Source organism: Xenopus laevis, chromosome 7L (assembly GCF_017654675.1).
Source record: "Xenopus laevis strain J_2021 chromosome 7L, Xenopus_laevis_v10.1, whole genome shotgun sequence".
In the NCBI taxonomy this organism is placed as follows: domain Eukaryota; kingdom Metazoa; phylum Chordata; class Amphibia; order Anura; family Pipidae; genus Xenopus; species Xenopus laevis.
Genome location: NC_054383.1, coordinates 11329083 through 11341494, shown reverse-complemented (window position 1 = coordinate 11341494; position 12412 = coordinate 11329083). Strand labels below are relative to the sequence as shown.

The following is a 12412-nucleotide window of genomic DNA, read 5'->3' as shown; positions in this document are numbered from 1 at the left end:
AATCAAGGTCATGTTTTGGGTTCTGTTTTAATAGATTGTGCGAGATGTGTTTGTATGAATGAGACAGGAGGTGTTTGGTCCCCTGACATCTTTGCCTTAACTTCCAGTTGCCATAGGCACAGATTAATATTCCAGGGAGGCCCGGTTGCCATGGCAAAACATGTAGTTGTCGAGGGTTTCCATGGTGACTCTCCACCATTAGGTATCTTTACCGAGCAGGCGAGAGATATGTCGGTATAACCGTGCAACATCCATATTCCAATAGGTATTTATTAAGGGCTGATTTAAAGACCTTTTACCATCCATGTAAATAAAAGATTGAATTCTTGGCACAGCTCTGTGATCTCTTGCACTGAATGATCCATAGCTCATTGGGGGGTTGGGGGGGGGCTGGCATTATTCTAGGTGGAAGATTATTTATAGGGATTTAAATCTGGGAGTGCAATTATTCTTCCTTAATGGATTTTATTCAGCTTCACCCCTAGAATGTTCAAAAATATGAAATTGCAATTAACGTGTAATAATGCGATGGGTGGTAGCTTAAGCCGGATCAGGATTTAAAATGACAAATTGGGATCACAGGCAAAGAAAATTGCAGTATTTCTTTACATAGCTCCACTTGATATCAATACATTAATAATATTACAGAAGGGCGGAAACCCATTGCAATAATTAAAAGTGAAATATATAGAGATGTTCGTACCATGCGGGAGGAAAGATATCCCTGCCCTGCAGAGCTTACAATCCAGGTGATAACATTAACATACAGGTATGGGATCCGTTATCTGGAAACCCGGTATCCAGAAAGCACAGAATTACAGGGAGACCATCTCCCACAGACTCCGTTTTAACCGAATAATCCAAATTTTTTAAAATGATGTCCTTTTTCTCTGTAATAATAAAACAGTAGCTTGTACTTGATCCCAACTAAGATATAATTAATCCTTATTGGAAGCAAAACTAGCCTATTGGGTTTATTTAAAGTTTAAATTATTTTGTAGTTGTCTTAAAGTATGAAGATCGAAATTAAGGAAAGATCCATTATCTGCAAAACCCCAGGTCCTGAGCATTTTGGATAACAGGTCCCATACCTATATGTTTCTCTTTCCTCCCCACCGGCTTTCCTTGTCTATTGATCATTCCTTCTTCTCTACTTTCCTTATAGTTTTCTTATTCCTCCTTTTCTGTTTTACATATTACAGGTATGGGATCCTTTATCCAGAAACCCGTTATCCAGAAAGTTCCAAATTACGGAAAGACCATCTCCCATAGACTCCATTATAATCAAATAATCCAAATTTTCTAAAATGATTTCCTTCTTCTCTGTTATAATAAAAGACTACTTTGTACTTGATCCAATCTAAGATATAATTCATCCTTATTGGAAGCAAAACCAGTCTATTGGGTTTATTTAATGTTTACACGATTTTCTAGTCTTAAAGTGTGAAGATCCACATTACGGAAAGACCCGTTATCCAGAAAGCCCCAGGTCCCGCGCATTCTGGATAATAGGTCCCATACCTGTATATAACACAATGGAGTCCATGCAGGATCCGTTTTTCTTTAAGGTCTCGCTTTTCATTTATTCTTTTCAGTATGGAGAACCCTTCTAAAGTTGAGCTGAGTGGGAGACATAATTTACAGTATTTCAGAAAAATAAGCAAAGAAGTAAAGGGCTTGAGGCTGCATTGCTGACGGTGCAAAACAATACACATTAAGTGCCACATCTAGTGTAAAGCCAATGAGACCCTTGGGATTTCGGATATGGTCAAGGTTTGTAATTAAGAAACTACAGTAACAGGGAAAGACTAGAAGTGTCTGCAGATTGAACAGAGTTGGATATGGCGGGCTGTTATTGATACAGCAAATATAATTCCATATGAAGCTTAATAAAGGGTTACTCAGCAGGAAGCTGGAAATAATTGCAGTCATGGGAAAATATTCATTATTTATTAGTTGAATGTAATTAAACATGTTCCAGAACAAGTGGAATCCAGTGGGCAGTTTTTCATAAAATATATGTTCTTTGTTTGAAGCTACTTTTGGACCAAATAAGGCTCAGACATGGGATTACACCTTGTACATAATTTATTGCTAGTAATTGCCCAGGAGAAATGTCCTTTTGCATTGTCCCAGCATATAATGTATAGTCCCGAGGGGGGTCATCATCCCTACCAATGTTACGTGTTTCTCTCCGCTAACCATATTCTCTGACTGCCAGAGAGAAGATTCGCCAAATAAGTGGCGAGTCGGTGGTGTCACAGTGACGACGCAATCTCTCTCAGTTCCCCTGGAAGCGCCAGACAGAAATTCTAATTCCAAACCAAGAAGAATCTCATCCGCTTCATTTACAGTGAATATTTAGTGCTGAGTTTGAGATGCGTTTATGGAAGTGTCCCTGTTTGGGATGAAAGAGAATTTCCTGCCTGTTATTTACTTTACAGAGAGGGCGATGTTAAAAGTGATCAGTGCTGGCGTTTTGGATGTTTGTTTGGGCGAATGAATATGGCACATTCTGAAAAGTGGGTTGTGGAATGAAAAATAAATACAGTATATTCAAGCCTTTTATCCCCAGTGTTCTTGTATCTGATGCATCTCAGCTCTCTTCTGCCTGTTGCCTTACTCATGTGCTGTACATTCTTCTCTCCCTGATTTCCTTGACTGTTGGTCATTCAAACCTACCTACTTCTTTTTCTTATTCTTTCTTTCTTTTTCTCTTTCTTTCTTTCTTTTTCTCTTTCTTTCTTTCTTTCTTTCTTTCTTTCTTTCTTTTTCTCTTTCTTTCTTTCTTTCTTTCTTTCTTTCTTTTTCTCTTTCTTTTTCTTTCTTTCTTTCTTTCTTTCTTTCTTTCTTTCTTTCTTTCTTTCTTTCTTTCTTTCTTTCTTTCTTTCTTTCTTTCTTTCTTTCATATTTTGCATTGCCCCATTGCTCCATAGCTGCTTTCCTTGTATATTTGACATTGCTCCATACCTGCCTTCTTTGTATGTTGGCCATTGCTCCAAATCTGCTTTCCTTCTATACTAGCCATTGCTCCACGCCTGCTTTCCTTGTATGTTGGCAATTTCTCCAAATATGCTTTCCTTGTATATTGGCCTTTGCTTTATACCTGCTCTCCTAGTATGTTGGCCATTGCTTCAAATATGCTTTCCTTATATATTGGCCATTGCTCCATGCCTGCTCTCCTAGTTTGTTGGCCAATGCTCCATATCTGCTTTCCTTGTATATTGGACATTGCTTCATACCTGCCTTCTTTGTATGTTGGCCATTACTCCAAATCTGCTTTCCTTCTATATTAGCCATTGCTCCACGCCTGCTTTCCTTGTATGTTGGCCATTGCTCCAAATCTGCTTTCCTTCTATATTGGCCATTGCTCCATGCCTGCTCTCATAGTTTGTTGACCATTGCTCCAAATCTGCTTTCCTTGTATATTGGTGATTGCTTTATACATACTCTCCTAGTATGTTGGCCATTGCTTCACATCTGCTTTTCTTGTATACTGGACATTGCTCCATACATGCTTTCTTGTATATTGGACATTGCTCCGTATCTGCTTTCTTTGCCCATTGGCCATTGCTCCATATCTTTTTCCTTTTATATTGGACATTGCTCCATACCTGCTTCCTTCTCTCTTGGCCATTGTTCCATATCTGCTTTCTTTGCCCGTTGGCCATAGCTCCACATTTGCTTTCTGTGTCGTGCTGGCCTCTGCTCCTTTCCTACTTACCTTATTTGCATCATCTATTTCCTTGTGTGTTGCTTAGTGCTCTCTACCTGCATTGCTTGTCTGTTTTCAGAAACTTCCTTTCTGCCATAAATCAATGAACAACAGTCCAATTCATGGCTTCTGAATTCAAGTGAAAAAAAAAAAGTGCAGCAGCAGATCAGTGATCCAAAACTTGGCAATGGGGGTCCAGTTTTGGATTAAGCCGCACAATGGAAAAGTCTCATAAGACCATGTTGCCAACCTGAGTAGAACTAACTCCTGTCCTGATACATTGTGAACAGAAAGAGACACTTCTTTCATTGGCAAATACATTTACAAATAACTGAAGGTATATAGGCTTGAGTGTTGTAAAAATGATGAGGATCTGGTGTTTTGCAGCACAGATATTTCTTATTTTCCTCCCTGACTGGATATTTATGAACAAGTCCTATTATTCTCCTTAAAGCTTTAATATCATTATTGCAAGTTTTGCATTCTTGGCATCTCGGTTGCGACACGCCAACACATTTAATTACCGTATATTCAGTTGCATTAAGGCTGCAGCAAATAAATGGGGTTTCGCAGTGCCAGGAGAGAATGGCTCCAGAACACTGGCCAAGTTTAATGGCGTTGGGAGTGGAAGAGGGAACATCACATTAGGACTCGGTGAGTCTGATTGACGGGCACTCTCCGCTTACTTATTGACTTGCAGTCATGGGATAAAATAAATATATTAGTTGCTGTAGGAGGAGGAGAACCACTGGGAAGCAATGTGTCTGCGAGATTTATATATATATATTTTCTCTGTGTTTTAAAGCATTTATTTCTGCTGATCTTGTCCAGCCGTGATGAATAGGTTTCCGAAGGTAATAATAATGCACCTACCCACTGAGACCTTTTTGACCTAAGTAAATGTTATTAATGTGCGAAAAAGGCCAGTAAAGTAACCATTGATTACCTGGTATCTTGGAAAACATCTTAGCACCCCCCTATCTATTAGCTTATGTGGAGTTTTAGAGCTATCCCACTATTGTTTAATACTAAAGAGATAAATTGGCTCACTTTCAGAATTATATAGAAGTATATTGTTTTTTGCTATTAAATTTGTGACTGGGTTTTGGATAAATCTGCCGATTGCAACTGAAAAAATAAAATAGGGATGCACCGAATCCAAGATTCGGTCCAGGATTTGGCCATTTTTAAAAAGGATTCGGATTCGGACAAATCCAAATCCTAATTTGCATATTTTTCATCACAAAAGAAGAATTTTTTCCACTATTTCCTTTCCTGCCACCAATTTGCATATGCGGATTCATTTTGGTATTTGGCCGAATCTTTCACCAAGGATTCGGCCGAATCTTTCACCAAGATGATCCTGTCATCAGGAAACATGTTTTTTTCAAAACGCATCAGTTAATAGTGCTACTCCAGCAGAATTCTGCACTGAAACCCATTTCTCAAAAGAGCAAACAGATTTTTTTATATTCAATTTTGAAATCTGACATGGTGCTAGACATATTGTCAATTTCCCAGCTGCCCCATGTCATGTGACTTGTGCCTGCTCTTTAGGAGAGAAATGCTTTCTGGCAGGCTGCTGTTTTTCCTTCTCAATGTAACTGAATGTGTCTCAGTGAGACATGGGTTTTTACTATTGAGTGTTGTTCTTCTACCAGGCAGCTGTTATCTTGTGTTATCTGGTTACCTTCCCATTGTTCTTTTGTTTGGCTGCTGGGGGGGGGAAAGGGAGGGGGGTGATATCACTCCAACTTGCAGAACAGCAGTAAAGAGTGATTGAAGTTTATCAGAGCACAAGTCACATGACCAGGGGCAGCTGGGAAATTGACAATATGTCTAGCCCCATGTCAGATTTCAAAATTGAATATAAAAAATCTGTTTGCTCTTTTGAGAAATGGATTTCAGTGTAGAATTCTGCTGGAGCAGCACTATTAACTGATTTGAAAAAAAATGTTTTTCCCATCACAGTATCCCTTTAAAGGTGACCACCACTTTAAAGGGGTTGTTCACCATCAAACAGACAGATCACCAGCAATGATGACTTTTTTTCAATGACTTTCACCTTCTAAAGCAGCTCTGGGAAGGGGGGGGGGGGGGGGTTGCGACCCTGTAAACTGTTCTAAATTGATACATTTAGTTGATACATTTCTTATCTTTGTCCCTTCTGAGCAGAATCCCTGGGTTTTCATTACAGGCAGCTGTTAGAATTGATACAATAGTTGCTAATACTCCAGAGATGCTGCTGAGAAATGGATCAACTAAATGTTGTAAAATTGTAACAGTTCAGAATCTGCACCTGAATTACTGAGCTGCCAGACTCAAACACCAGAGACACAAACATTCAACTTTACACTTAGATTTTGGAAATACAGTAAAAAATAAATAATGGAAAGTAATTGAAAAAAGTCTTTATTTCTGGGGGAAAATCTGAAAACAACTGAACTGAAAAAAGTGTTTGGAAGGTTAACAGCCCCTTTAATCTGAACTGATTGTAGGGTGGGCATCAGTTTAGAGAATAGGGGAGAAGTGTAGGCAGGGCCTTCGGTGTCAATACTTGTGCCCGGCACTGGTAGAAGGAGAGAAAAAGCAATGGCCCTTGCTAGTTAATTCTCCCTGTATAATCAACTCCTCCTTATCTGTAAACTGAGACACAGAAAGCCGCTGGGGTGAGCTTGTGAACATGATCTCTTTAAAAAGTCTCTCTTGATCCATAAAACAGCTCCAGGCTTGGCTGGCCAGGCACCCTTGGCACCCTGGCCAGTCGCCGAATATTTACACGCACACGCTCGAATATGCGCACATGCTCATGGCCATTGAGGAGAAATGGGGACCGGACTAGCGGTAGGAAGCAGAGATGGTACGTGCCTGGTGCCCCCCAACCCAGCCTGGCGCCCCAGGAACATGCCATTTTCATTTAAGATGTATATATACTGTATAGCTGTCCCCTTTGGCTGAGACTCTTCTTCTTTCTTATAGAATTCATTTTCAGCCTTCCTGATTTTTCTCAGCTACTAATTAATTAAAAAAAACCCCTAAAACTGCAATTGTAAATATATTTATACCGTATACGTATGCTCAGACGCCAGCGCTTTATAGTAAAGTACAAATAGAGTCAGTTGTGAAACAGTTTCGCGTTCAGATTATAACGCAACATCTTTTTTGTATTGTAGGTTTTTCGGAAGAGCTCGTCACCCAGGAACTCACCAAAGGTAAGGAATGGGGAGATAATAACATTCTAGTGTCACACCTCACAGGGTCATTGCATAGAATGATAACGAAGAACATATTCAGCTGTTTGTTATGATTTAATGTGATATGTTATGATATGATTGTTATGGTTTGTCTGTTGATATAACTTAGTGGCGTAACTACTATACAGCAAACTCCATGTCCACAAGAGGATCTGCTGTATGATGGTTCCCCTCAGAAGCAAAGAATAATTTGCCATGCAGTGTCAGACAGGAGGACCCCAGCCGCAGCCCCCATCCAACTCTGGGGCCCCCCATATTTTATCTTGTTCTGGCTGTGATTGGGCTGTGGTGGAGGTCAGGGTGCAGAGTCCAGGGTGGGGAGCAGGTCTGGGTTGGCAGGGCCACATCTGGGGCGGGTTCCACCTCCTTCTTCCTCTTCGCACTTAAAACTTTAGCATCGGAGCTTGTCAAAGGGGGGCCGTAACGCTAATATAGAGAGCGCTATTGTTAGGGTTGTCACCTTTTCCGGTCGGGGGGCTGGTCAGTGATATCTAAAGGCCCCCATACACAGGCGGATAAAAGCTGCCAAGTTGGCAGCTTATTGGACCATGTGTGGGGCCATCCGACGGGCTTCCCCAATCGATATCTGGCTGAAAGTCGGGCAGATTTCGATCGGGCAGGTTAAAAAATCCAGTCGGATTATGTGTCTATGTGGTCCTGCGATCCGACCGCCCACATCGGATTTATGATCTGATCTTTGTGCCCTAGGGCCCACGATCGGGTCCGCCCGATATCGGGCACTACAATGTGGGCATATCAGGGAGAGATTCGCTAACGACATCACCAAACGAGCGGATCTCTACATCTGTGGCCACCTTAAGGGTGAGTTAGTGCTGTTTGGGGGCGGGGCTGATGATGTCACTGGCGGGACTAATAACATGGCGACCATCGATTGGCTGATCACCATGTCATTAACTTGAATGTCCTGACCAGATTTCCTATTTTGTCTGAATCTGAACAGGCACTTTTCACCCGGACTTTTGACCCTGTATTTCATTCACAGAAGGGGAAGCCAATTAACCTCAACAGCTTTGTTGTTATGCTTCCTTGTAAATGTTCATGAGCAGAGTTGCAAACCTTGAGGAGGAGGTATCCTAGTGGGCATTTCCTAATTGCCACATGACATCACTCACGGCTCACTGTGTATGTGCAAATGGAACGTAGAGGGAGAATTCTAAAACTGGGGAAATGGTCTATTGTGACATCACTCACTGCTCACTGTGTATGTGCACATGGAACGTAGAGGGAGAATTCTAAAACTGGGGAAATGGTCTATTGTGACATCACTCACTGCTCACTGTGTATGTGCACATGGAACATAGAGGGAGAATTCTAAAACTGGGGAAATGGTCTATTGTGACATCACTCACTGCTCACTGTGTATGTGCACATGGAACGCCGAGTGAAAAATCTAAAAACTGGGGTGAATGGCCTATTGTGACATCAATCACTGCTCACTGTGTATGTGCACATGGAACGTAGAGGGAAAATTCTAAAAACTGGGGGAATGGTCTATTGTGACATCACTCACTGCTCACTGTGTATGTGCACATGGAACGTAGAGGGAAAATTCTAAAAACTGGGGGAATGGCCTATTGTGACATCAATCACTGCTCACTGTGTATGTGCACATGGAACTCAGAGGGAAAATTCTAAAAACTGGGGGAATGGTCTATTGTGACATCACTCACTGCTCACTGTGTATGTGCACATGGAACACAGAGGGAAAATTCTAAAAACTGGGGAAATGGCCTATCTTGAAGGAGGGAGTTCTGGGGGAGGGCTCCAAAACCAGGTAACTCCTGGATAATCCAACGGAGTGGACATTTCCTCATGAGATCAGCGACATTAAAAAGAATAAACCTGAATATGCTATAAAACCCTTTCCTGCCCATGGCACACAAAGCAATTATAGAGGCTTATGTCCATGCCTTAATAGTCCCATTTGTGCCACCATCTGGATTGACCCATCTAAATTGGCCATTAGGGATGAACAAAATATTTTGCTGCGTTTTTGCTAAGAGTTGGAAGCAGTACAGCAACCATATCCAGAGCAGGGGCAGTAATAAGCTTCAGTTGTCCTTTTACATGAAGCTTTAGGGCCAGGGAAGCTGTAAAACTGCTTTCAACATGAAACATAATGGACCGCTCCAACGGTGCCATATAGTGTTGGTGTGACGTCTGTGCGCTGGGCGACTAATCTCCCCGGAACACTACATATGCCACCATCCTAATCAGGCATGGAATGCTGGCCTGTTATCCTGTTATCCTTGGGACCTGGGGTTTTCTTGATAAAGGGTCTTTCCGTAATTTGGATCTCCATAGTTTAAGTCTAGTAAAACGAAGAGCTCCGGTTGCCATCCCGTCGGCAATAGTTCAGGGTACAGTCCTGCACGGGTCCATTTTTTGGGACACGTACCCGTACCCGCACCCGCATTCTTACCCGCTTGAACCCGATACCCAGCCTGCAAGTACCTTATCCGCAACCCGGACCCGTGACCCGCTGACCATCAAGAATCAGGAAGTGCTGTCATTGTAAACAGGAAGTGATGTCATTGGAAGTAGACATGACCAGAAAAAAGGAATAAATATCGCTATTGAGAAGACCCGCGGGCCGACCCGCAAACACACAGAACCACCGACCATGTCTATACCGGCAACCAGAACTTTTATCCGCAGGTTTTGCGGGTACGCGACCCACTGCAGAACTCTAGTTCTGGGAGATTAGTCGCCCTCGACGGAGAGGAGATTTGTCAATGGGCGACTAATCTCCCCGAATTCTGAGCGTGTCTCTGCCCTAAAAGCTGGGGCCGTATGCACATATGTGTCCTATCATTATGCACTATAGGAAGAAATATAATTTGGGAGACAACTCACTGTTTTCAGGATTTCTGCATTACCCCGAATAGTCCATGAATGACTGTGACGCCCCCATTAACAGCCCTTGAGATCCATCCTTCATTCTCCCCCCCCCCCCCAGGGCTGAATCATTGAGCACCTGTGTTTACTGAGTTATGCACCAACTAATTATGGAAATACTTGGGCTTCCGGAACATTCCCGGAGCATGTGCTGCTATCTGTCTGTCTCATCCTCTGCCAGATCAAGTGCACAGGAAATACTCATTTAAACAGGCTCAGGATCACTTTTCAACCTGTTACCTCCGGAGATTCGTTTCCGCAATGTAAACATGTCCTCATTAAATCATCGCTATTTGGGGATGTCGGGGATCTCCGCCGCTTCTGCTCCACATTAGGACTGCGTTAAGGCGAATTCTTCCAGCACTGGATCGTGAATATCCTGATATATTGTCACTGGTACAGAGAGAAATAAAAATTGATTTCCTTGGGGCAAACGTCCTGTATTTTTGTCATGTTTTTTTTAAAAAAAAAAATTCGTTAGTATACATGGAAAAAAAAACACCAAGACAAATTAAACTTTAACATCGCAAAGTGTTTATAAAAAATATAACTTACCGATACTCCACTAGTACTCCTCTTCAGAAAGCGTTCGGGCGATCCATCGCGCAGCGCTCGATTTCTCATCCACGCCTTCCTTATAGGAGATAGCCAGGGAAAAACCACCAAGACAAATTAAACTTTAAAATCATAAAACATTTATTAAGAAATAACTGAAACTCCACTTCCGCTCCTCTTCAGAAAAGGCAACAGGGCGACGATCTATCGTGCGGCGCTCGATTTTACCTCCCTGGCTATCTCCTATAAGGAAGGCAGGAAGGAGAAATCGAGCGCCACACGATGGATCGCGATCTCCTTTTCTGGAGAGGAGCACAAGCGGAGCTTCAGTAAGTTATTTCTTAATAAAGACTTTACAATTTTAATTTGTCTTGGTGTTTTTTTTTCAATGTATACTTACAATTTTTTTATTTTTTTTAAATTTGATTCTACTGGTCCTTTAAATCAGTGCATGGATGCTAGGGTAATTTGGACCCTAGCAACCAGATGGCTGAAATTGCAAACTGGAGAGCTGCTGAATAAAAAGCTAAATAACTCACAAACCACAAATAATAAAAAATGAAAACCAATTGCAAATTGTCTCAGAATATCACTCTCTTTATTAGACTACAATTTTTTAAGGTAGTCAGTGTACCCCCATGTTCAACATGAGGGAAATAAATAGGGCTTCTTATGATTATACTTTTTAAATGCTGTTTTAATAAAAAAAAAAAATCTAATCTAAACAGAAAGAATATAGACTGAAGCTACTCCATGTTTTTAGCCTCCTGGTTTTTCTGTAGGGTCGCCACTATTGCTGGAACTAAAACCTGGATAGATGGGCCTGGACAATGGGGGGTGGAACATTTGTGTTGGGGGCAGGGTGACCTCACGTGGGCTCGACTGGTCAGATTTTTTGTCTGGTTTTACAATGCTAAAAATATCTTGAAATGGACAGCTCCCTGAAAAACCGTATTGTCCGAACTAGACACGTGGGGTAGATAATCCGGGGACAGATAACCCCCTGCATAATGGACTTCAGCTCATCTGTAAGGCCGAAACAAAGGGGTGGCGGGTCGGGGTTGTTTATACAGAGCTCATTATTTCTAGTTAAACTAGTTACAGGGGTGAAGTACAAGTGAAAGCAGAACAATGTTCTGTTACGGTTTTATAATAAAGAAGGTTGTTTCTTAATTTTCTATGAAACTTTTGCCAACAGATTTAGGAAAGTATTTGGATGAGGTTTCCCCCTCAGAGCAATTGTTCCTGCTCCCAGTGCAGAACTAACTGAACATTTATGGAAATGCATGCAAGGCTCAGTTAATAAAGGCCGGCACATACCATTCATAGCAGTGTGGCTACACCCAGATGCTGCTGAACTACAGCTTTCAGAATATTACAGTGTTGTAGCATGATGGTAATCCCACTATTAAGTAGTGGATTCTTAAAGCTGCACAGTGCAATACAAACTTTAAATGGTTACATATTCAATAAAATGATCCCATAGTCATCAATATTCTCTTTTTTATGCTTTTTTCTTTTCTTAAAGGAGACATAGGATAAATGAAAAAAACTTAATTTTGTAGGCAATTATTAAGTAATATATGGTGTTGCTTTTACATGGTGCTAAAAATTAATCTTTATCTTTTAAAATAGCCCCTTTATTAGAGCTCCCTATAGAATCTATATAGTATAGATGTTCTCTGGTTCCTGTCCCTGTTTCAAAGGAGGGGTGGTCATGTCCTAATGGTCCCTGCCAGAATCACATTATGAGAGGGACAGCCAATCACAGCCCTGCAGTCACACAAGCACAGACAGGCTTCAGTTCCCTATCAGGTCCTGCTAGCTGCTGATTGGTTACTGTCCTACAGTGCAGTGAGCTGAGTGCACAGCCTGGGAATTCAGGGAGCAGGGAGTGGAAGAGAAGGGAGGGATTATTAGGGTTTTTGCAGAAATATTCAATAAATCAGCCTGAAACACTACTTTTTTA

General features: G+C 41.5%; 1 protein-coding gene across 32 annotated transcripts in view; it reads left to right on the top strand.

The window, feature by feature from the left end:
• LOC108696078 (ankyrin-3) overlaps positions 1-12412 on the top strand; it is a 360221-nt gene that overhangs the window by 40555 nt on the left and 307254 nt on the right. For all 32 annotated transcript variants that reach the window (XM_018225102.2, XM_041570241.1, XM_041570240.1 and 29 more), the window contains exon 2: positions 6889-6927. In XM_018225102.2, the coding sequence (XP_018080591.1) occupies positions 6889-6927 (39 nt within the window). The remainder of the gene's footprint in view (positions 1-6888; positions 6928-12412) is intronic.